The sequence below is a fragment of the Eucalyptus grandis genome, chromosome 8 (assembly GCF_016545825.1).
Source record: "Eucalyptus grandis isolate ANBG69807.140 chromosome 8, ASM1654582v1, whole genome shotgun sequence".
NCBI lineage: Eukaryota > Viridiplantae > Streptophyta > Magnoliopsida > Myrtales > Myrtaceae > Eucalyptus > Eucalyptus grandis.
In genome coordinates this window covers 33,017,955-33,041,942 of record NC_052619.1, presented here as the reverse complement: position 1 = coordinate 33,041,942, position 23,988 = coordinate 33,017,955, and the positions used below count along the sequence as shown (strand labels likewise).

The following is a 23,988-nucleotide window of genomic DNA, read 5'->3' as shown; positions in this document are numbered from 1 at the left end:
GGGTTTTTGCTTGTGTGAAACGGAACATGGAACAGAAGACCGATAATTTAAGGGAAAATCCGAATAAGGGTCTGCTTGAAGTGAATCTTGTGTCAAATAAGGACATAAAGTGGCTATGACAATTTTAAGTAAGGGCATGATCTCGCCAATCACCAGGCAACTAAATTTTCCAACTAGTCAAAGGAATTTTTCGTTGAAAGAAAATTTTAGTTTTATATTCTTTTTCTTTTCTTTTCTTTTTCTTTTCAACAAGTATCGGCGAGGGTCAAGCGACCCTTGCCTATCACTGGTAAGGGTTGCCTCGCCCAAGCCCTTGCGACTACAGTGAGGTGACCCTCACCTAGCTTTGGCAAGGGCTGGCCTCACTGTGGTCGGCATGATGGCTTCACTTAGGGGAGACCATCCCTCGCTAAATTGAGGGAAGGCAACCCTCGTCCAATCCTCTTAGTGCACGTTGGTGGCTAGCCACCGATGAAGAAGAAAGAGAAAACTAGAAAATTTAAAATAAAAAAAAAAAAAGAAAAAGGAAAAATAGAAAATAGAAAGAAAAACTCAAAAAAAAAAAAGGATGAACATGTCTTTATTTAAAGTTGGGTCAGTTAATTGAAACCGACATAGCCACTTCAAACCCTTATTTAAGAAAATAGTGGCACTTCAAGCCCTTATTTGAAATAATATCATCTTCATATTCTTATTTGAGAAAATAAAAACACTTCAAACCCTTATTTAGAATTTTTCCCATAGTTTAATAACTCTACTTAAATGATGACATAAAATTCTCTAACAGTGTTTTACTCTTTTTAGCATTGTATGAATATTTTTCTCAAAAGCAAATACAAAATGAACATCTTACAAAATTTTCAATAATTTAAGAAAACATTTATTCAAAAAATTTTAAAAGAAAAGAAAGAAGATAAAATCGGTTGTTGCACTTATGGTACAATTGACGAATTTCACTTATTGCCCATTTTAGTGGAAAATGGGTAGGTAATTTCTTGCTTTTACCTCTCTTTTTTTCCTTTTTCTTTGGCGAATTTTTTTTTCCTTTTTAACACTTAATTTTTCACAACATTATAATAATATGTAGATGAACCATTCCAGGAGCAGTTCTTCACATGAGAAGATAACTATGAGTCTCTTCGCAATTAAGACTCCTTAAATATGTTGCCAATTTTGTCTAATCCTCCGCTACGATGTTTGGTAATATGTGGTAGAAAAGTGTACCGTCATCTCAACCGCTCTCCTACGCTAATCTAAAAGTGATGATATCCTTCATTAATTGAGTCGTATTGATCGTTGAGTTTAGGTAGGTCTAATTAACTAGTGTATCGACTGAATTTAGCAAACTCAAAATAACTTAAGTAACGTTAATTATAGAGCACCATTCTACCTACTTTATATTAAAATTGTTACAGAACACAAATTTTTTCCCATATTGATGTCTCGGTCGATTCCCGACTATTAGTTGCGATATATATTGGCACACCAATAAGATAAACGCGCAGGTTAAAGAAATCTCGACTATCAATATTTAGGACCTCTATAACGAATTTCGACAGGGCTAAAATTCACAACTTCACACGGAATTCTCATGGGCGGCATCCTATCTCAACCACTGATGCATATTTACTTACGACGATGGTTGAGAATTCATTAAGATACCAAGGAAAGTATCGCACGGGGTTAAGGATCTTCCTTCAAATTGTATCATATTGCATAGTTCCTCGTGTTCTACTTCACTTGAGACAGCGAAGTTATTCTGCCGACCAAGAATAATGTGATTTGGCCTTATATCGTGTCTATCGTCAGCAAAATAATTTATTTAGGTAAGAGATGTGATGGTTTTATTAGTAATGGGCTTAAGGCCCATCCGCCCAAGTTGGGCCGAAAAAGCCCGGTCCACGGGAATACGGCCCGTGGATGGGGGGACATATAAAAGGGAGGAGAGAGAGAGAAGACACTGGTTGGAAGAAAACAGAAATCAACATACGTCTTCTCCTCTCCCGCGCACTCTCTCTCTCCAAAGAAAAATAGTAAGCTCCGGCAACATTTTTCCTTCCCTTCAAGGCGTCATCGGATCGAACAGGACCAAGTTTCTCTTCCTCTATCGGCGCCGGTGTTTAATCTGTGGCTTAAAAGGTACACTCGAATCCGTGGTGTGCTTTAGGATCAGTGATACGTGTTGTTTTCCCGGGCTCGTCTTCCGCATTGATTTAGGGGTTCGATTTAGTGTCGAATTCGCTTTTCGGGGATCCGTTATTCCCAACATTGGTATCAGAGCCCTAGTTCACATTTTTCCCAACCTGTTTGATGTTTTTTGATTGATTTTTCGCGAAAGTAATTCGGCCGTACGGATCAGGGTGAGAAATCCCAACACCCGAGCGCTATTCGCCCATTTTTCCGAGTTTTCGTAAGTCAAAATCAAATTATGATAGCATAGGGAGAAAGGGGTCGTCGAGACGAGTCTGGTGGTATGTCGCACGCCACTGGGAGACGCCGCACGCGCCCACACGCGCGGCCAAAAGCTGCTGCGCGTGGGCGCGACACGCCCGGAAGCGCTGGCTTGCCTAGCGCGTGCGCCACACGCACCGGTGGCGAACCGGCACGCGCCGGTCGGTGGACCGACGCGTGCTGACATTAGCATGACGTCACCCAACGGTCAGTAACCGCTAGGGTGACATCATCGATGACGTCAGCACGACGACGGTTGGCTGGGCGGTCACCGGCCAGCGACCCGACCCGACCCGAACCGCGGACGCCCGGCACGCGCGCGGCACGTGACGTCATCCCGCGCACGCGCGCGGCACGTGCCGTCGGTTCGCCCGAACCGTCCGACCGGTCTATCCGGTCCGACCGATCCGACGACCGACGACCTGACCGTTGACCCGTTGACCGTTGACCCGTTGACCGTTGACTGACGATCGTTGACCGTTGACCGTTGACCCAAAAAACAAAAAGAGGAAAAGAATGTGTTTTTCTTCAATTAAGTCTATGTGAATTATATGTGATCCCTTATTTGTTCTGCATTTGTTGCGGGAACAGTCCGCATTTGTTGCACGAACAATGCCTCCCCCGAGGTTGCGCACACCTATTCGCGCGATTCTGGTGAACAAAAGGATAAGGTTTGTCTAAGTTGATAGCCGAGCCGTCGATCATCGATGGGAGAGTGGAGACTTAATTGATCATGTCCTTGAGGTCATGGGAAGATTTAACAGTCATATGGAATGGTCGTCCTATGCCTGATCGAAATGGTGCGATTTTTCATAAACACTCTTCCACCCGAATGGCAAGATGTGTTGAATCGCATATGGGATGTCAACGGAGCTGCTTCATATAAGAAAATTGTGATGGATTTTATAAATGAATATTACTGCATTGTTACAAGGGAAAAAATCAAGAAATTGAACAAAAAAGGATCTTTCCCAGTTCGTGTGCTGGCTTGGTGTTAGATGTATTAGCTGTTTTCTTAGTTAAGTGTGCTTTGTGGACATCTTATGTAATGCTTACTACCTGATTGTTGTTGATGTAGCCACCTATATGTTAGTTGTATTATATGAAAGCATTATTATATTGTATGTCAATTATCTGTTGCTTTTTGTTATTGCTAGTTGTTGTGGGTAGTTAGCTGTGGGTAGTTATAGAAGTTTTTGTAACTTCATAGAATTTATTTTGCATAAGACATTTATATTAATGATAGTTTTAAGTTAGGATTTTGGATGATGATTGGAAACATAGTGACCTTTTGATTCTGAAGCCTTACTTGAAATTATTCATTAATATGATGGGTCTATGCAAATAGGGATGTATAAATGATAGGCATTAATAATTCTTGCATATATGTCTGATGTGTTCAGATCAATGGCTTCAGCCACGAAGAGCATAGTTGCCGAGCTGAACAAAGGTGAAAAGCTCAATGGTGACAACTATGAGATATGGCACATGAAAATCAATATGTCCGGAAGAGCAAGAGGCACTTGAGGCTCTTAACCCGACCATGGTAGAACCCGAAAAAAGGAAATATTGCACAAAGACAAAAGAGATAAGGAAGCTTTTGCTGCATGGAAACGAAAGAACTCTCTTGCTCGCATCACGTTCTTCGAGCAGCATGGAAAATGACGTCATGCGAGAGTTTAGGCGTTTTGACAATGCCAAGGAAATGTGGGAGGCATTGGCAGCTAGATTTGGCCATACTTCGGTGACCAGACTGAGACAACTCACTATTAGGTTTGACTCCTATAAGAAGCCTCATGGTCAGACCATGAAGCAACATCTTAGAAAGATGTCAAATATGATAAATGAGCTGAAAGATGCTGGCCATGTCCTCACGAGATGAACAGCGAGGTGCAAAGCGGTGATTCGTTCCTTGCCTCGAGTTGGGAGCATATGAAGGTGCACGACCCATAATGAAAATATCAAATCTTTTGAGGATGCAAAGGCGCCATCTTGAGCCGGGAAGAGGACCGCCTCTTGGCGGCTAAGCCGGATGCGAGAACTCTATCATGCTAGTTCTAGCTCAAATGGAGCTTCGAGCTCCAAGTGCAAGCGCCCTAACTGGTTTGATAAAGGGAAAGGCAAGGAAGAAGGTCCTTCAGGGAAGAAACCCAAGTTTAACCAACATGGAAGAGGAAAGCGTCCTCGCATGAAGAAGCTTGCAAGGGTGAAATGCTACAACTGTGACAAGAAGGGTCACTATGCTCGCAACTATCGTGAGCCAAAGAAGGTATGCACCCTTGTACTTTTCAGAACTTTACTTTTGTGTCGAGTTCTGTGTTCTTAACCGAGTCTAATCCTTTGTGGACTGTGGATTCGGGAGCGACGGACCATGTAGCGAAGGATAGAGGATCCTTCGTGGAATTCGACGAGTACCAACTGGAACTAAGTGGATCTATGTGGGAAACAACTCCAAAGCTGAAGTGAAAGGAATTGGCACATGCCAACCGAATATGCGTGGTGGACGCACTTTGTTCCTACATGATGTGTTGTATGCTCAGGAGATTCGTCGGAATTTAGTGTCCGTATTAGTGTTGGTTAAATTAGGTTTTAATATGAACTTCTATAGTAGATGTGTGAATTTGTTTTTGGATACAAATTACTATGATTGTGGTTATTTTCTGGATGGTTTCATTGTATTAGATATTTATTATGTTAATGCAAATGTTTGTTATTCCCTTCTCACGTCTCCTAATACATATGATAATGATGTGAATGTGTGGCATGCTAGACTTGGTCACATTGACCAACAGCGTATGAATAGACTAGCCAAAGAGGGCTTGTTGGGCAACATTGAAAAAGTCGATTTGCCCATATGTAAGCATTGCCTAAAAGGGAAAACGACGAGGAAACCATTTGGGAAAGGTAAAAGAGCTGAATTTCCTCTGCATTTAATCCATTCTGATGTCTGTGGTCCAATGAATGTGAAAGGAAGGCATGGGGCTGTTTATTTCATCACATTTATTGATGATTATACTCGATTCAGATATGTCTATTTGATTTCTCATAAATTTGAAGTAATAAGTTGTTTCAAAAGGTTTATGAACCTGGTAGAGAATCAATTAGACAAGAAAATAAAAGCATTGAGATCCAATCGAGGTCGAGAATATTTATCTGATGAATTCAGAAAATTATGTGATAAAAAAGGAATAGAAAGACAGTTGTCTATTCCATATACTCCTCAACAAAATGGTGTTGCGGGGAGAAGAAACAGAACCCTACTGGAAATGGTTAGGTCCATGATGGCGCATGCTAACTTATCTATTACATTTTGGAGTGATGCATTGTTAACTGCTACCTATATACTTAACCATGTGCCTTCCAAATCAGTTACTTCCACTCCATATGAGTTATGAACAGGTAGAAAACCGGACTTAAGTTTTCTTAAGCCATGGGGTTGTGCCGCCTATACACATGAGTCCTCTCACAAATTTGGGAAATTGGGTCCCAGAGGAAAGAAGAGTATTTTCATAAGGTACTCAGAACACTCAAAAGGATATGTGTTCATAGGTGAGCAGGAAAGTGGGAGTATAAGCGAGTTTGAATCACGAGATGTCACATTCTTAAAGGATGAATTTCCTAAGAATGGCGAAATAGGGGAAGATTGTTCCCTATTTGAGACCTTGGATCAGGATAATGATGTTAGTGGAGTTCGTCCAAGTGGGAGTAATATGAGAAGTGATGAATTGAATTCAACTCATTCTCAAATACAACCACATGATGAGACGACATCATCATTACCTAATCCAAGTGGGAGCATGATGGGGGATGATGTGCAAAGTGTACAATCTCCCATACGGCGAACAAGTCGCCAAAGTATTCCCCGTCGACGTTTTGACATTGAAGGGGAAACTTTTATGGTTGCTCCATAAGATGAGGATGAGCCAAGAAATATTAATGAGGCTCTGAATTGCCCTAGTAAGGAAAAATGGATTAATGCAATAGAAGAGGAAATTGAGTCAATGAAATCAAACCAAGTCTGGGAACTGGTTAATCTTCCAAAAGGACGCAGAGCTATTGGGAACAAGTGGGTTCTCAAAATAAAGCGAAAGGCCGATGGCTCGATTGAAAAGCATAAGGCTCGCCTTGTGGCGAAGGGGTATAATCAACAGGAAGGAATTGATTATGAAGATACGTTTTCTCCCTGTAGTGAAATTTACCTCGATTCGCATTATTCGGCAATAGTGGCTAGTCACGGATCTTGAGTTACATCAAATGGATGTAAAGACTGCTTTCCTCAATGGAGAATTAGAGGAAGAAATATATATATGGAACAACCTGCTGGTTTCATAGTGAAAGGCCAAGAAGAAAAAGTATGTGGACTTTTGAGATCGATATATGGTCTTAAGCAGTCATCAAGACAATGGTATATACGTTTTCATAATGCCATAATGGCATATGATTTTACGATGATTGATGAGGATCATTGTGTATATATCAAAAGATCCAATGATCAATTTGTGATCATATCATTATATGTTGATGATATACTAATTGCCGGAAGCAATATGGAGTTTGTTAAGACTGTCAAGAGTCGGTTGTCTTCCAACTTTGAGATGAAGGACATGGGTGAGGCTGCATACATTCTTGGAGTTAAGATTTCAAGAGATCGTTCGAAGAGATCGTTGTCTTTTTCGTAAGAAACATATATAAATAAGGTTCTTGAACGATTTCGTATGCAAGATTGTAAACCCATAGACACTCCCATTGCAAAAGGTGAAGGATTGAGCCATAGACTGTGTCCAAGGACTCCACAAGAGAAGGAACAAATGAAACATGTTCCTTATGCTAGTCTTTGTTGGGAGCTTGATGTACGCTATGATGTGTACAAGACCCGACATATGTTTTGCAGTTGGAATGGTGAGTAGATACCAATCCAATCCAGGTCCAGCACATTGGAATGCCGTTAAGAGAATACTAAGGTATCTGAAGGGAACTGCTGATTACAAGTTGAATTACCAAGGAAAGAATCTGCGACTTGAAGGCTATTCGATGCTGATTGAGGAGGAGATTTAGATGAAAGGAAATCTACCTCGGATTTGCTTTCTTACCGAGCAATGGCGCCATATCATGGAGTAGTAAGAAGCAAACGTGTATAGCCTTATTCACGATGGAAGCTGAGTTCGTGGCATTATCAGCAGCAGTACAAGAAGGAGTTTGGCTTAAGAGATTTTTGGATCATTTAGGTGTTATTGAGAAAGCTGCAAATCCATTATTGGTTTATTGTGATAGCCAAGCAGCTATAGCGTACACCAAATATCCAAAATATCATGGCAAGACCAAACATATAGATACCAAGTATAACTTTGTCAAGGATATGGTTGCACGAAAGGATGTGAACTTACAGTACATATCTACGCATAGAATGGTAGCAGATCCTATGACAAAGCCTGATATTGCTAGTATAAACACCTAGAGGGGGGTGAATAGGCGCACATACAATTTGTCGATATACGGAAGCAATTCTTAACAAATTGAAATACGATCAAGGTAGGAAGAGAGAAATTGGAACACAGGATTTATAGTGGTTCAGCTTTTCCAAGCCTACGTCCACTCTTCCGCACTGACAGCCCACCGGCTGGATTTCACTATGATCAAAGAGTAGTTACAGCACAGCTTTGCCTTGATTCCACAGTGTAGATGTCTTTGCCACACCTCCTCAAGGTCTCTCACAAATATAGACTCTCTTTTGTATACAAGTATTCGCTCAAAGGATTTATCTAAACAAATAGGAGCTTCGAGACTTTGGAATTTTTCTATCGCGCACTTCCTCGAACAACTAAGGACGTCTTCCTTATATACTCCTTTATGCCATCATACCCGTTGGCACTTACCAAAGGAATTCCTCCAATCTACCCGTTGGACGGAATCAATTAGGAAGATCATTCGAGCTATTAAAAGAACGTGTTGATAGCCCATCAATCTGTTCGCCCATACAATCGGGATCTCGGTTTCCATAAGTAGAACCTTCCAATAATATTTAGACAATCATCGAATCTTCAGTCATTGAATCAAATTTGATCAATCAAAGGATTCCGATACGTCTTCTCCAGCCATGAGATCTTCTCCAGATGATAAGGTTAAATCCCGAACAAAACATTCAGTTCGGGATAACTTTTTTCAACGGATCGTTGATGTCAATGAGGATAGACTTTGAGTCTTGAGTCTCGGGCTGTCCGGAAGTCTTCGACTTTAACTAACGAGTCCGCAGACCTTCGAGACTAGGCGACGGAAACGTTTTGTCAACTTCAAAACTCTTCACGAGGATTTCTCCAACAATCTCCCCCTTTTTGATGGTGACAAAACCTTCCTGCAGATTTGGATAACTTTGACCGCAAAACATTTCTCAACCACATATGCATATCTTATAGAAATAAATGGCTAATAGAATAACACTAGAATCTCGCAAACACGGAAAATAGGTTAGTCCAATATATGATTAAGCCATTCATAAGATATCAATATTGATTAATAAAAGCAGTAAAGTCAAGTCCAAGTCTAGGCGTTCTTATCCATACACAAAACAAAGTCAAAGTCTGTCAAAAACAAATGATGCGGTTTAAACACAATCCAACAAACAGTTAAAAAAGATTGAAAGTTTTCAAATCATGCATCTCTCCCCTTTTTGTCATCATTTAAAAAGGATGAGATGAAATCAAGATTGCTTGGGAACGCGGACAAGCTGGAAATCTTCCATAGATCGAACAATGCCTTCCGGCCTTTTAAAGTCTTCCTTGGTGCATAACCTCCTCACTCTTGGCATTGGCCTGATTCGAATAGAGAGGGCTTGCATCTTTTCATTTAATGAACAGGAAGAAGCTTGACCTTCATTCTTCAAGCTTTGAACTTCGCATCCCAAGGCATAAATCTGACCTTTCATCTCCAAGAGAATATCCATGATTCTCAAAAATCTGCTCCATTATCGCCCGAGTACTTGCTTCGGCTCGATCGGAGTATAGCGCAGCGATGGTGGATCAAAGCATAATCTCGCAGGTTTGGCGATGAAGCTTCATGACCTTCCTCGGGAAATTGAGATGCATAAACATCTTCCGGGTCCGCAGCCAGCGACCGACTCCTTCACTTGCATCCGGATATGAAGACGTCAATCCTTTCTCCCGATCTCCCCGTTTCCATGCCTACGGTGGAGAAGAGATTTCCTCGGGTTCTCCTTCTTCTCTTCTTTCTTCTTCGGATCTTTCTTCTCTCGCTTCTTGCTCGCTTCTCTTTCTCCTTCTTCCTTCTCCTCTCGCTTCTTTCGTCTTTTGTTCTGATTCTTTCTATGGAACAGGACGACCTAAATTCCTCAAAGTCATTGCAGAGATTGTGATGTCTTCGTCATCATCTTCATCCTCAACGAAGAGAGCTCTTCTTTTCTTTGATGAAGCAGCCATGGGCTCCTTCCCTTTTCTCTTAGCAGCAGAAGAGAATTGATGAGATTTGGTAGGAGTCTTCTCCTTGAATTTCTCCAATTCCTTGCTCGGTTCCTTCGACGCATTTTGGTTACCATTTTCAGTCCTACCACCATATGATCACATGATCGAACACAAAAGATTTATGGAGGCTGAATATTCAGATGTCCGAATAACTCAGTAACAAGGCTTGGGTAAGGGAGTTGACCTCTATCCTTCATCACTCGCTCTATACATGTGAAACATAACAAGATGAGGGAGAGAAAACTTCTTACCACAGAGGATGGCATACATCAACTTTGCCTCAGAACTTGACACATCAGTTTTGGAAGTTGATTTCGGCCGAAGGCAATTGATCACAATTTTGTGAAGCAAGATGTTGAATGCATTCATCCGTGAGTAGGTGATCTTCTCATCCGTTCTCCCGTCCTTCACCGGTTCAAGTGTAGCCCAAGCAATGGAAACTTTGATTGGTTGATATCGCCTCTCTCAACTTCTAACACATGGGGTCCGCATCCTCGATGATTTCTTCCCGATGCCGATCAACAACGCCTTGAGGACTAGATGGTGGAGAATGACGCTGCTGAGAATGTTGTGGGCTCGGTTGCTGATTTGGAGTAACTTCATCTTCAGTAAGATCGAAGTGCGTAGGCCCCTCACTCATTCTCTATGGTCCCCTGCTTGCGATTCTTGACGACTTTTCAAGATAAGATTGGAGAGAGAAAGACTTACAGTCTGAAGGTCGAGCCAAGATAGTAGATAAAGTCTTGTAAGCCTGAGTCTGAAAGTCTTTAGACTTTGATATCCTCATACCTCAAAATGTTGAGTCTGGACCGTATAGACTCAAATTGATTTTTCTCCAAAGGCTTTGTGAGTATATCCGCCAGTTGATTCTTTGAGTCAACAAATTGAATTGAAACGTCTCCATTTTGAACATGATCTCTAATAAAGTGATGTCGAATCTCTATATGCTTCGCTCTTGAGTGGAGAATTGGATTTTTGGTGAGGTTGATAGCGCTGGTGTTGTCGCAATTAATCTCTGTGCATGAGTCTTCGATTTCAAAATCTCTTAGCTGTTGTTTTATCCATAGAATTTGCGAACAGCAGCTTCCAATAGCTATATACTCGCTTCGTTGTTGAAAGAGACACGATTACTTTGTTTCCTTGAAAACCAAGACACGTTTCGCTTCCAAGCAATCGGCAAGTTCCTGAAGTGCTCTTTCTATCAACTCGCAACCGGCTAGATCTGCCTCGAATATCCCAGAAGTTTAAAGTCTCCCTTCTTAGGATACCAAAGACCGATGCTTGATGATGAAGTAACGTATTTTATGATGCGTTTGGCAGCACCGAGATGGGATTCTCTAGGATCCGATTGAAACCTAGCACAGATGCAAACACTCAACAAAATATCGTGTCTAGAGGTTAAAGTAAGATAAAGAAGTGATCCAATAATGCTCTGTACAGCTTTTGATCAATTTTCTTCCCTTCTTCATCTTTATCTATCTTTAAAGAACTTGACATCGGTATGTCGTTTTTTGCAATTCTCCAGTCCAAACCTTTTGACAAGATCATTAACATATTTTTCTTGATAAATAAAAGTTCCTTCCTTCAATTGTTTTATTTGAAGACCAAGAAAGAATGTTAATTCTCCCATCATACTCATTTCAAACTCATCGCATAGACCTTGAAAATTTCTTGCACGACTTTCATTAGAGGATCCAAAAATAATATCATCCACATATATTTGAACAAGTAAGAAACTTTTGTTTACCTTCTTGATAAATAAAGTCGTATCCACTTTACCTTTGACAAAACCATTTTGTATTAGGAACTTACTTAATCTGTCGTACCAAGCCCGAGGTGCTTGCTTTAAACCATACAAAGCCCTTTTCGGTCCCAAGACCGAGTCGGCTTCTTTGAGTCTTCAAACCCCGGTGGTTGTTCCACATATACTTCCTCATGGATAAATCCATTTAGGAAGGCGCTTTTGACGTCCATTTGGAATAACTGAAATTCTTATAAATGAGCAAACGCAAGTAAAAGTCGAATAACTTCTAACCTTGCCACTTTGGAGCGTAAGTCTCATCATAGTCTATTCCCTCTTCTTGCGTATATATCCCTTGGCTACGAGTCTTGCTTTATTTCGTACGACTTTTCCTTTCTCGTTCATTTTGTTTCTGAATACCCATTTAGCTCCAATAACAGTTTTACCTTTTGGTTGGGATGTCAATTCCCAAACATCATTTATGCTGAACTGTCTGAGCTCTTCTTGCATAGCTTCAATCCAGCTTTCATCAGATAAAGCTTCTTATATGCTTTTTGGTTCAATTTCAAACGAGTGCCACAAAGACTAGACTCTTCTCGCCTTTTGGATCTTGTGCGAATTCCTTCATTAATTTCGCCAATTATAAGATCTTTGGGATGACTGGACTTATGCTTCCAGTTACTCGTTGATTTGTCTGGTAGATGATCTCTTTCTTTATTTGGATCTTCACTAACAACCTGATGCTGGTTTTCCAGAGTCTGAGATGCTTCTTGAGTTGTAGACTTTGGAGGGTCTGGAGCAGGTTCAGACTCTTCTTGATGAGTCTGACTTGACTCATCTTGCGTTGAGTCTTGAAATTTGACATTCATTGACTCCTCTACAGACTGGCTCTTCTTGTTATAGACTCTGTAAGCTTTGCTTAAAGTAGAATATCCAAGAAAGATATCTTCATCTGATCTTTCTTCAAACTTACCAACTCGATCTTTTGCATTTTTCAATATAAAACATTTACAACCAAATACATGAAAGTATGAAACAATAGGCTTCTTTTCTTTGAATAACTCATAAGGGGTTTTCGAAGAATAGATCTTAAGAAGACTCTATTGATGATATAGCAAGCTGTTGAAACAGCTTCTCCGCCCAAAATCGAGAATAAATTTTACTTTCAATTAAAAGAGTTCTAGCCATTTCTTGAAGAGTTCTGTTCTTTCTTTCCACAACTCCATTTTGCCGAGGAGTATACGGAGAGGAAAACATATGCTTACAAGCCGATTCATCACAGAATTTTGTAAAATCTTGATTTTCAAATTCACCTCCATGATCTGTTCTTATACTAGAGATAACACAACCTTTTTCATTTTGAACCTTTTTAGCAAATTTTTCAAAATACGAAAAGGTTTGGACTTACTTGATAGGAAATATACCCAAGTAAAACGAGTAATCATCAACAATTACTAGGCAATACTTCTTACCCCCAATACTCGAAGTTCTGGTTGGTCCGAAGAGATCCATATGCAGCAACTGTAGAACATAATTAGTAGAGACATAATTTATTGGCTTAAAAGAATTTCTTACCTGCTTTCCCAGAATGCATGGAGTGCATGAATCAGTCTTTTGGTATGGTAATTTTGGTAGACCTCGAACAAGCTGCTTTGATGAGATTTTGGGTAATTGCTTCATGTTGACATGACCAAGCTTTTTGTGCCATAAGCATGCTTCGTCTTGAATTGAGATAAGACACTGCGATTCATTTGGTTTCACATCCGTAAGATAGATATTTCCATGTCTTCGACCCATGAAAGATCGAGTAGTGTCTTTACCGATTCCGTAACATGTTCCTTCTTGAAAGAAGATCTTGAAACCAAGTATCACACAATTGACTAATGCTGAGAAGATTGTAATTGAGTCCTTCCACTAGGAGACATTACTTATTGTGAGAGTACCAATTTTCACGGTTCCAAATCCCACAATACTTCCTTTGCTATTTCCTCCAAATGAAACTTTTCCACCATTTACTTGAGCAAGCTTTATAAAACAATTTGAGTCTCCTGTCATGTGTCTTGAGCATCCGCTGTCAAGATACCACTTTACCCGTTTCTTGACAGAGACCCGCATTTAAAATAAAGTCTCAAGCTTTCTTTGGTACCCAAACTTTCTTGGGTCCTTTGGTGTTAGTAATATAAACAATATTAGCCCATACTTTCTTAACAGGTTTCCATACCATAGGACACTCTTTTTCAAAGTGATCCGGACTATTACACTTTGAACATTTGAGAGCATTTCTTCCTACGGGTTTAACAAAAACTCTTTTGAAGTGATTTTTGTAAACTTCACTCGAAAACCTTTTCTTGATTCTTTCTTTTACTTTAGGAAAATCAATCAAGGGAATTGTTTCTTGTCATACCTAGACCAGACTTATTGAAGTAAGGTCTTTGCACCGAAAGAATTTTCTCAAGTTTTTCAGACCCCATAGAAAATTTCTTTGATATATTAGATAAGTCTGTTTTTAAAAAGCATTTTCTTTTAAAAGATTGGAAACAGACATGTCTAGACTTTTAACTCTTTCTTCTAAAACATTTTCTTTTTGTTTTAGAGCTGAGTTTTCTTTTTTCAGTTTGGAAATTCTTTTGAGAGAAATCTTAAGACTAAAGCATAGTTCATCAATATATTTAGAAACTTTGACAGGAATTTTAAAATTACTTGCCTCAAATTCACCTGCTCCGAGTCGATCCGAGTCGATCCAGTCCTGAGTCGATTGTGCCATCAGACATAGATTGGCATATTCATTATCACTTTCTTCACACTCGGTATCACTCCAGGTTTCAGCTTTGAGAGCTTTTCGAAATTTTCAGCTTTTCCTTTCTTCTTCTTCAAAAGAGGGGTTGGGTCCGATGTGTCCATTTTTCTTGCATTCAAAGCAGACTACATCTTTATTTGGTTCCTCATTATCAACCGTAGACTTGGTCTGCTGTCTTTGAAAGCCTTGTTTCTTTGAGTTGAACCTTCTTCCTTTTCTGTTTAGTTTTCTGAATCTTCTTATCATGAGAGCAAGCTCCTCATCGTCCATATCATCTTCAGAATCTGTATCATCATAATCATCATTTGATTTTAATGCAATGGATTTCTTACCTTTTGGATCTTCATCTTCATTGATCCTTTCCACTTCATAGGACTGAAGAGTTCCAATCAGCTCGTCGACAGATAGTGGCATAATTCTCTGCGTCTCTCTTATCGAAGTCTTTATGTGATTCCAATCCCTTTAGAGTCCACGCAGTAGCTTGTTTACCTTCATGGGATCAGAAGTTGATTGACATTGATTTTCAAGACCATTCACAATATCTCAGAAACGACTAAACATGTCGATATTGATTCTCTTGGTTTCATTCAAGGCTTCGTATTGACTAAGAAGAATGTTGATTCTTGTTTCCTTCACTCGATCTGTTCCTTCATAGGTGATATGCACTGTCCCAAACTTCTTTTGTTGTACAACAAGAAGATATTCTATTATATTCAGTTGGTGATAAAGCACAATATAAGGAGTAAATTGCTTTTGCATCGAGTGTCCTCTTGGTTATTTCTTCCGAGACATTCCGCTAGATTCTTCGTTTCTTTTCCTCTTTCGAGACCGATGTAGTGGTAGGAGTAATTCCTTTTTCTACAACGTCCCATTCCAGAGGATCCTTTGATCGTAGGAAAGCTTTCATTTTGTTCTTCCAGATGTTGTAATCCTTTCCATCAAAGTAGGGTGGTCTGGTATTGCTTTGCCCTTCCATCAGCCATGGTGCTAACATACTAGCCATGGATCTTTTACTATGAAGTAAAACACTTCAAATAAAGTAAGTACACGAGCTCTGATACCAATTGATATTGCTAGTATAAACACCTAGAGGGGGGGTGAATAGGCGCACAAACAATTTGTCGATATACGGAAGCAATTCTTAACAAATTGAAATACGATCAAGGTAGGAAGAGAGAAATTGGAACACAGGATTTATAGTGGTTCAGCTTTTCCAAGCCTACGTCCACTCTTCCGCACCGACCCCCACCGGGCCGGATTTCACTATGATCAAAAGAGTAGTTACAGCACAGCTTTGCCTTGATTCCACAGTGTAGATGTACCGCCACACCTCCTCAAGGTCTCTCACAAATATAGACTCTCTTTTTATACAAGTATTCGCTCAAAGGATTTATCTAAACAAATAGGAGCTTCAGACTTTGGAATTTTTCTATCGCGCACTTCCTCGAACAACTAAGGACGTCTTCCTTATATGCTCCTTTATGCCATCATACCCGTTGGCACTTACCAAAGGAATTCCTCCAATCTACCCGTTGGACGGAATCAATTAGGAAGATCATTCGAGCTATTAAAGGAACGTGTTGATAGCCCATCAATCCTGTTCGCCCATACAATCAGGATCTCGGTTTCCATAAGTAGAACCTTCCAATAATATTTAGACAATCATCGAATCTTCAGTCATTGAATCAAATTTGATCAATCAAAGGATTCTGATACGTCTTCTCCAACCATGAGATCTTCTCCAGATGATAAGGTTAAATCCTGAGCAAAACATTCAGTTCGGGATAACCTTTCTTCAACGGATCGTGATGTCAATGAGGATAGACTTTGAGTCTTGAGTCGCTGTCCAGGAAGTCTTCGACTTTAACTAACGAGTCTGCAGACCTTCAGACTAGACTGACGGAAACGTTTTGTCAACTTCAAAACTCTTCACGAGGATTTCTCCAACAAAGCCAATACCTAGAGATGTGTTTTGTGATCATGTAAAATCTCTAGGATTGCGTAGAGTCTGATGTACTTGATTGTAATTTCCCTGAGTTGTTCAAATTTATGAACTAGTGTTGTTTCATTATTAATGCCTATGAATCTTTGTTTGATCTTTATGCATCTTAATACTCAGTGTATTATTTTAAGTTGAGGAAGTATGTCGGACAGATAAAAGATTAGCCTACTCACACGGGTAATCGCATCTATTTACTGTGTGATAAATAAAGATGAGACTGTTTTTAAGCTTATTATCTATGTGATAATCGAGAGCTCAAACTTAAAATACGTATGTCGCATTAACTGAGTGTTAAGATGAGGACATAATACTTACTATGTCCGAAAGTAAAATACCCCACATATTTTACTTTATCTGTCTAAGATGCCAGATGTGAGTTCTGATGAATTTTGTAAATGAGTAGATACGTGAACTCAAGTTAAACATTGGGTATGTCTGAACTATCATCTGTACGGTATTGAAAGGTGTAGACATACGCTCCATGGGAAAGGAGTTAATACCGTAATACGTATTTCATACTACGTATGCATGAGCCGACCAATAAGAGTGGCAAAAAAAGTTTGATCTCAACTTTTATGACATGTGAGACTCTTGAGGAAAAGAGTTCCTCAATTTTAGTGCTCTCATGACTTTTACTTATTCTCAAGGTTTCTATTTAGTGTTTGCTATCTTAGGTTGTTGCCAATGGTCATGAGTTGATTCGATCTAATGGGACATTTCTAGAAAAGCAAGCTGAACTGAAATTGAGAGTTTGAAGGAAAGAGGAAGATCGATTTTGGGGAATCACATTATAGTTTTGTATTCACTGGTCGATCAATTATGATTGTTTTTGTGATAATTATAATTGTGAATACAATATATATATCATGTTTAAAAGATATCAAGAGAGATATAAAATGTGATCGATCGATCTAGGGTACTGCATACTAAATCTACTCAAAGCGTGACGCCCATTATGAGCTACTATATATTCCTAACAGATGTATAGTAATGAGCTCTCAAAGTATGCTGGTCGCACGGATTATTCACCGGTATGAATGTTGAAGATAGGTAAAGAGAATCCTATTCGGCCCACCATGTGCAAGTGGGAGATGATGGTTTTATTAGTAATGGGCTTAAGGCCCATCCGCCCAAGTTGGGCCGAAAAAGCCCGGTCCACGGGAATATGGCCCGTGGATGGGGGGACATATAAAAGGGAGGAGAGAAAGAGAGAAGGTACCTGTTGGAAAAACAAAAAGTAAAACGTACGTCTTTTTCTTCTTACGCTCCCTCTCTCTCCAAAGAAAGAAAAGGAAAAAAAAAACAGTAAGCTCCGGCAACATTTTTCCTTCCCTTTAAGGCGTCATCGGATCGAACAAGACCAAGTTTCTCTTCCTCTATCGGCGTCGGTGTTTAATATGTGGCTTAAAAGGTACGCTCGAATCCGTGGTGTGCTTTAGGATTGGTGATACGTGTTGTTTTCCCGGGCTCGTCTTCCGCATTGATTTAGGGGTTCGATTTAGTGTCGAATTCGCTTTTCGGGGATCCGTTATTCCCAACAAGATGTTAAGATGGTCTTGTATAGGCTGTAATTTATTTGATAGATGCGCATGCATATTTGTTCCCCTTAAATGATCGATAAAATAAATAATCATGTAATGTACCATGACACACCATGCATATAAAAAGAAAAGGAAAAAAAAACGCTTCTTGAAAGATTTATTGTCCACTCTTTTACTATGTTTGCGACATAAGTAGACAAAGTAATCAATGAAAGATGACTTGACGAGTGTTTTCTTCACGCATGTCTTTAAGCTGCTACATACCGAATAAATCCCTCATCACCAACTATGGCCCCTACAAAATTTACTCTTCATTGCCACAAGCGTGCCGGAATCGTTACTCGGAACTTCCTGGCCTGGCCACCCTCGGTCGGAGAGTCACTAGCAGCCCGTGCTTCATGTAGAGGGTGGTGGTGACCTTGGGCACCGCCTTGTGGCCCTCTGCCACCACCACCGAGTACCTCCACAGCACTGATGCTGCTACCATCTTCATCTGCATGTACGTGAACTTCTTCCCCATGCACAGCCTCGGACCGGCATTGAACACCACGTACTTGAACTGGCTCTCGCACACCATCCGCTGCCCATCCTCCCTCAACCACCTCTACGGCCTGAACTCCTCGCAATCCCTCCCCCACACCACCTCCACACACGCCATCGAGAAAATGCAGTACATGACTCGGTCACCCCGTTTCAGCTCAGTGCCGTCGGGAAGCATGTCGTCGTCTTGGACCTCCTTCATCTCCATTGCCGGGTATAGCCTAGGGACTTTGATAGTGCGGCTTGCAAATACACCATGTCGGTCAACTCCTCCTATGTGAATACCGCGTCCTGACGCGCTTCCCAAGCCGGCGTAGGGCGTCGCCATAGAATAATCCGGTTGATCTCGCTAAGCACTTTGGCTTCTACTTCCGAGTGCTTGTATATCAACCAGAATAACTAGGCCAACGCAACAGAGCTGGTGTCACGGTCGGCTAAGATGAAGCTCACACAAAAATCCCCGAGGAACTTGTCGGAGAAGTCGTGGTTCTTGTTCTCCATGAGCCGGGACAGGATATCGGACCTATCACTCAAGCTCCCAAGCTTGCACATCTCCATCCGGCGGTCTGACACCGTTTTGTCGACGAACTCTTGCACAATCCTTACAGCTTCCTTGAGCCTCCTCTCTAGTTCCTGCCTAAGCTGTGGTGTTTTTGGCCACACTTGCTCGGCACCTCTTGCCATGGTTCCGACTAATATTACGGGTCAACAAGACCCCAAGTTGCTAGTTCCATTTCGGTTCAAGACTTAGGAGAGAGGAAGGATACGCCTCAGCAAGCATCTGTGCCTGTTGTGGGTAGTTCGGATGAGAGACAGAAGCAAGCGGTGCCTTTGGCCGTGCCTGAAGCCCTTGCCCCTATTCTCCATCATGGGTCATCATCTCAGCATCCTCCTGGAGCAAGAGCGGGGTGGAAACAAGTAAAAGGTAAAAAGAAGAAGGCTGATATGCCAAAAGCTGATCTTTCCGGTTTGCCTCCCTCTGGTGGAGCTACTCAGTCCTTGAAGTCGAAGGACCCTCTTCCTGCTGAGCCTGTGAAGGTGATTCCTCCTACTGCTGATGCAAAATCACAACGACCTTTGAATGCCCCAAAAAAGAGTAATGGCCATCCTATTCCTTTGGCGGGCAAGGCAGCTCCTCTAGCTGCGTCATCCACTAGGGTGAGTTCAAGTGAGGTGGCTGGTAGCTCTAAATATAGCTCCTCAAAAGACAATAGCCCTCTAATCCCGGCCGTTCCTCCTGACCTGAAGAAGCCTACCTTTCAAGACCAGCTCCTCTTATTATGCCCGGATCTCCCTTCTGCTCAGCCTGCATCGACTCCGAATTGTCATGGGCTTAGCAAGAAGAGGTAACTCTTCTCCCTATACCTCTTGTTTTTTGGATGCTGCTTGGTTTTTGGAATGTTCGGGGACTTATGGGCCCCTTTAAGGCGGGCTAAAATTAGAAGTTTAGTCTCTTCCAATAATCTTTGTTTTGTTGGTCTCTTGGAGACTAAGATCCCGGAGCCCCTCTTTTAGTCTATTTCTACTACCATTTTGCCGGGATGGATCTGGATTGCTAATTATGATAGTGCTCCCCGTGGGAGGATTTTGGTGGGTTGGAACCCAACTCTGGTTAGTTTTGATGTTTCCTCCCAAAATGCTCAGGCAATTCATGGTAGCCTGACTTCCATTTTGACTGGTATTTCTTGTTGTATCTCTGTGATTTATGGGGAGCATACTTTCCTCCGCCGTCGTCCCCTTTGGACAGATCTCGTCCAAATGAATAATTTGCTACAGGATTCAGCCTGGCTGTGGCTGGCAATTTCAATGCCATCAATGACTCATCGGATCGTTTCGGTGGCTCTGATACCTGGATTCCCTATTTTGATGATTTCAGCAACTGTTTGGATCAGACGGACGTTGAGGACTTAAGGTATGTTGGACTTCGGTTTACTTGGTCCACTTCTTCGAAGAAAATCGTAAGCGAGAGAAAAATTGATCATGTGTTGGTGAATTCGAAGTGGAGATTTGACTATTCCTTCTCGAAGCTTCTTTCTTGAATCCGGGGATCTCCGACCATACTCCCATGGTGGTTAGAGTATTACCCCAGGTTCACTCAAGGAAACCTTTTAAGTTCTTCGATTTTTGGATGGAGTACCCTAAGTTCGACTCCATTGTTAAACATGTTTGGGATAGCCCCGGAGTTGGCGTATCTATGTATAAGCTTGTTAGCAAGTTGAAGACTCTAAAGGGCCGTCTCAAGCTGTTAAATAAAGAGTCATTCTCGGATATTTCTACAAGAACGGCTGAAGCGATGAATGCCTTGAGGATTACCCAACATGCCTTGCATCAAGACCCGACCAATATCACTTTTGCTGAGTTGGAGAAGGTTCAGCATCGGTGCTTTATGGATTTAAAAAGCCAAGAGGAATCCTTTTACAGACAGAAATCCAGGATTAGATGGCTCCAGGAAGGTGATAGAAACACGAAGTTTTTTCATCACTCTGTTAGTAGAAGACAGCTTCGCAATAGAATTCTCTCGATCAAGGATTCTTCAGGCACACTGATCATGAATCCGATTGGAGTGCAGCAAGTCTTTATTTCTTATTTTACCAACCTCCTTACATCACAAGTTGTCCTCACGAAGCCTTCGATGCAGGAGGTGCAGGCGCTCATCAGAAGTCCACTTTCAACGGAGCATATCAGGTTTCTTTCTCAACCTGTGCTAGATGCTGAGATTTGGGATACTGTCTTCTCCCTCCCTAGAGGCAAGGCCCCTGGACCTGATGGTTTTACTGCTAAATTCTTCAAGAGTTGCTAAGAGACTGTTGGCCCGTCAGTCCTTGAGGCGATTAAAGATTTTTTTGCTTCGAGCAAGCTTTTACGTGAGGTAAATAACACTATCCTAGCTTTGGTTCCCAAGGTTCCCAATGCTTGTGCTGTAGCCAACTTTCAACCTATAACTTGTTGCAACACCTTATATAAAGTCATTACCAAGATACTTGCTAATCGGCTAGCTTCCGTGCTTCGGGATTTAGTGAGTCCATCCCAAAATGCATTCGTCAAAAGTAGGAGAATAAATGACAACATTCTTTTGATCCTAGAACTTTTTGCGGGCTTCCACTTGGTCCCTCATTTGCCCAAGTGTGCAATCAAGGTAGATTTCAAGAAGGCTTATGATACGGTTGACTGTGACTTTCTTGAGTTAACCCTTCTGGCTTTTGGATTTCCTGCCTGGATTACTCACCTTGTGATGATATGTGTTCTTACCCCCAAATACTCCATCTCGATTATGGGGAGTTACATGGCTTTTTCCCTAGTGGCCGAGGCCTTCGACAGAGGGATCCCATGTCTCCATATCTTTTAACTTTGGTGATGGAGGTTTTTTCAGGGATGCTTAGCTCTCGCGCCTCGCATCCGAACTTCAAGTTTTACTAGAAGTGCAAAGCGTTGAAGTTATCCCACCTATTCTTTACATATGACGTTTTCTTATTTTGTCAGGTGGATTGGACCTCAATTTCCTTATTAAAAAAAGGCCTGGACACTTTCTCCTCTTGGAGTGGTTTATTGCCAAATACTTCGAAAAGTGAAGTCTTTCTTGCAGGTGGATCCCCTTCTCTTCGAAACTATATTCAGCTGGCCCTTGGTTTCTAGGAAGGGAAGCTTCATGTGAGGTATTTAGGGGTAACAATTATCACTTCGAGACTTGGCAAAACAGACTGTATCTCCTTAGTTGATCAAATCACAGTTAAGGTCCAATCTTAGGCCCAGCGGTTCCTCTCCTTCGCTAGCAGACTTCAATTGATAAGGTTAGTTCTTCACTCCATTCAAAGTTATTAGGCCGGTGTATTTATACTTCCATGTTCGGTGCTTGACCACATTGAACAAATATTGAGGCAATTTCTTTGGAAATAGCCCACTCTTGGCCTCGGCAGGGTTAAGGTCTCCTGGGAGGAAGTACGTCTTCCCAAGGCGGAGGGAGATTTGGGCATTCGCAAGCTGCGGGATTGTAATAAGGCTGCAATGCTCAAGTATGTTTGGATTCTTTTTATTAACAAAGAGTCGTTGTGGTGCAAGTGGATTCACACGACCTTCTTAAGGAAGAAATACTTTTGGGTCTCCAATATTCCTTCTGTTTGTTCGTGGGCTTAGAGGAAGATCATGCAGCTAAGGAGGGAATTTCAACTATCATTCCTTTGGGAAGTTGGAGATGGCTTTTCTGTTTCCCTTTGGTTTGATCATTGGTACCAGAGAGGCCCGCTAAGCTTAATTTTCTCAGATTCTTTCATTGATAGCTCAAGCTTTTTCAGACAAGTCACAGTAGCGGATCTCTTCTCCCCTTATGGTGGCACCCTCAGGACTCTCTTGGAAGATGGGGGTTACTCTCTTTTGGTCCTTTCCCAATCTGCTGATCGACTCACCTGGCTTGGAAGCCCTTCTCACGCCTTCTTGGTGGCCTTAGCGTGGGATATCATTAAGAGGAAGAAGGATCGTGTTTCATGGGCATCGCTTATTTGGAACCATTTGATTGCTCCTAGATTTCAATTCAACCTGTGGTTGATCATCAAAAACCGCTTACCCACCGTGGTTCTTCTTCTTTCTTATGGTAGAATTGATAGTGGCCTGTGTGCTTTTTGTAATTCCAGACAGGACTCTATTGATCATCTATTCTTCGACTGTCACATCTCTTCTAGTCTTGCTTTCTTTTGGGCTACAAGATGTAACATGTTGTGGAGAAATAGATCCTGGTCGGAGAATCTACTTTGGGCCCTCAAATTCCTCCCGGGCAAGGATTTTCATCATAGCATTGCCCGGTATTCATTTGGTGCCATGTGCCACTTGATTTGGAAAAAGTGAAATGCCATTATTTTCTAGGGGGGAGACCTTGGACTTGCCAGCTTTGAAGAACCACCTCATCAAGACGGTTAGGGACAAGGCGCTCACCTTCAGCAATGAGATTGACAACCCAAGAAATAGGAGGCTCCAACGTTGTTGGGGCTTTGACTCCTGTATCTTCGATGGTTTTTCTGATTCCTAGCCTCGTGTCCTCTCGGCTCTTGGAGGTCCTTCTCTCTTCTATTTTGCTGCGGGCTTTGTCGGGCTACTTCCGCGTCTATGCAGCTCCCTGTTACTGGTTGCTTTATCCGCTCGGCTATTTGCTCGGCTATTTACTAACCGCCTTAAAGACTTCTGGTTTCGGTGCTCTTTCTGTCTTGGCCAGTGTGGCTTTAGTTAGTCCGCCTTTTGGTTTTCTTTTTCTTGCCCCTCCTGTTAGGGTGTTTCTTTCTCACATCAGCTCCCATTCACTCATTCAATTGTTGTCTCTTTGAGTGAAAGTTTTGGTGCCGATCTTGTGTACTTTGGTTCATAGCTATTTATATATTCTTACCTTTACCCAAAAAAAAAAAAAAAGAGTTAATTCTTATTCCCGGGAACAAATCTAATAATCAAGTCTTCTTCCCTTT

At 41.4% G+C, this 23,988-nt stretch overlaps 1 protein-coding gene and 1 pseudogene across 1 annotated transcript; one reads left to right on the top strand and one right to left on the bottom strand.

Annotated features, from left to right (window-relative positions):
- Window positions 1-18,341: 18,341 nt before the first annotated feature.
- LOC120287176 lies at window positions 18,342-19,228 on the bottom strand (annotated as a pseudogene).
- A 261-nt stretch (window positions 19,229-19,489) lies between these two features.
- LOC120287175 lies at window positions 19,490-21,344 on the top strand. The gene is made up of 4 exons (XM_039299881.1): window positions 19,490-19,890; window positions 20,113-20,222; window positions 20,321-20,456; window positions 20,621-21,344. Exons 1-4 carry the CDS (start codon window positions 19,490-19,492, stop codon window positions 21,342-21,344), a joined length of 1,371 nt encoding a protein of 456 aa, XP_039155815.1.
- Window positions 21,345-23,988: the final 2,644 nt, after the last annotated feature.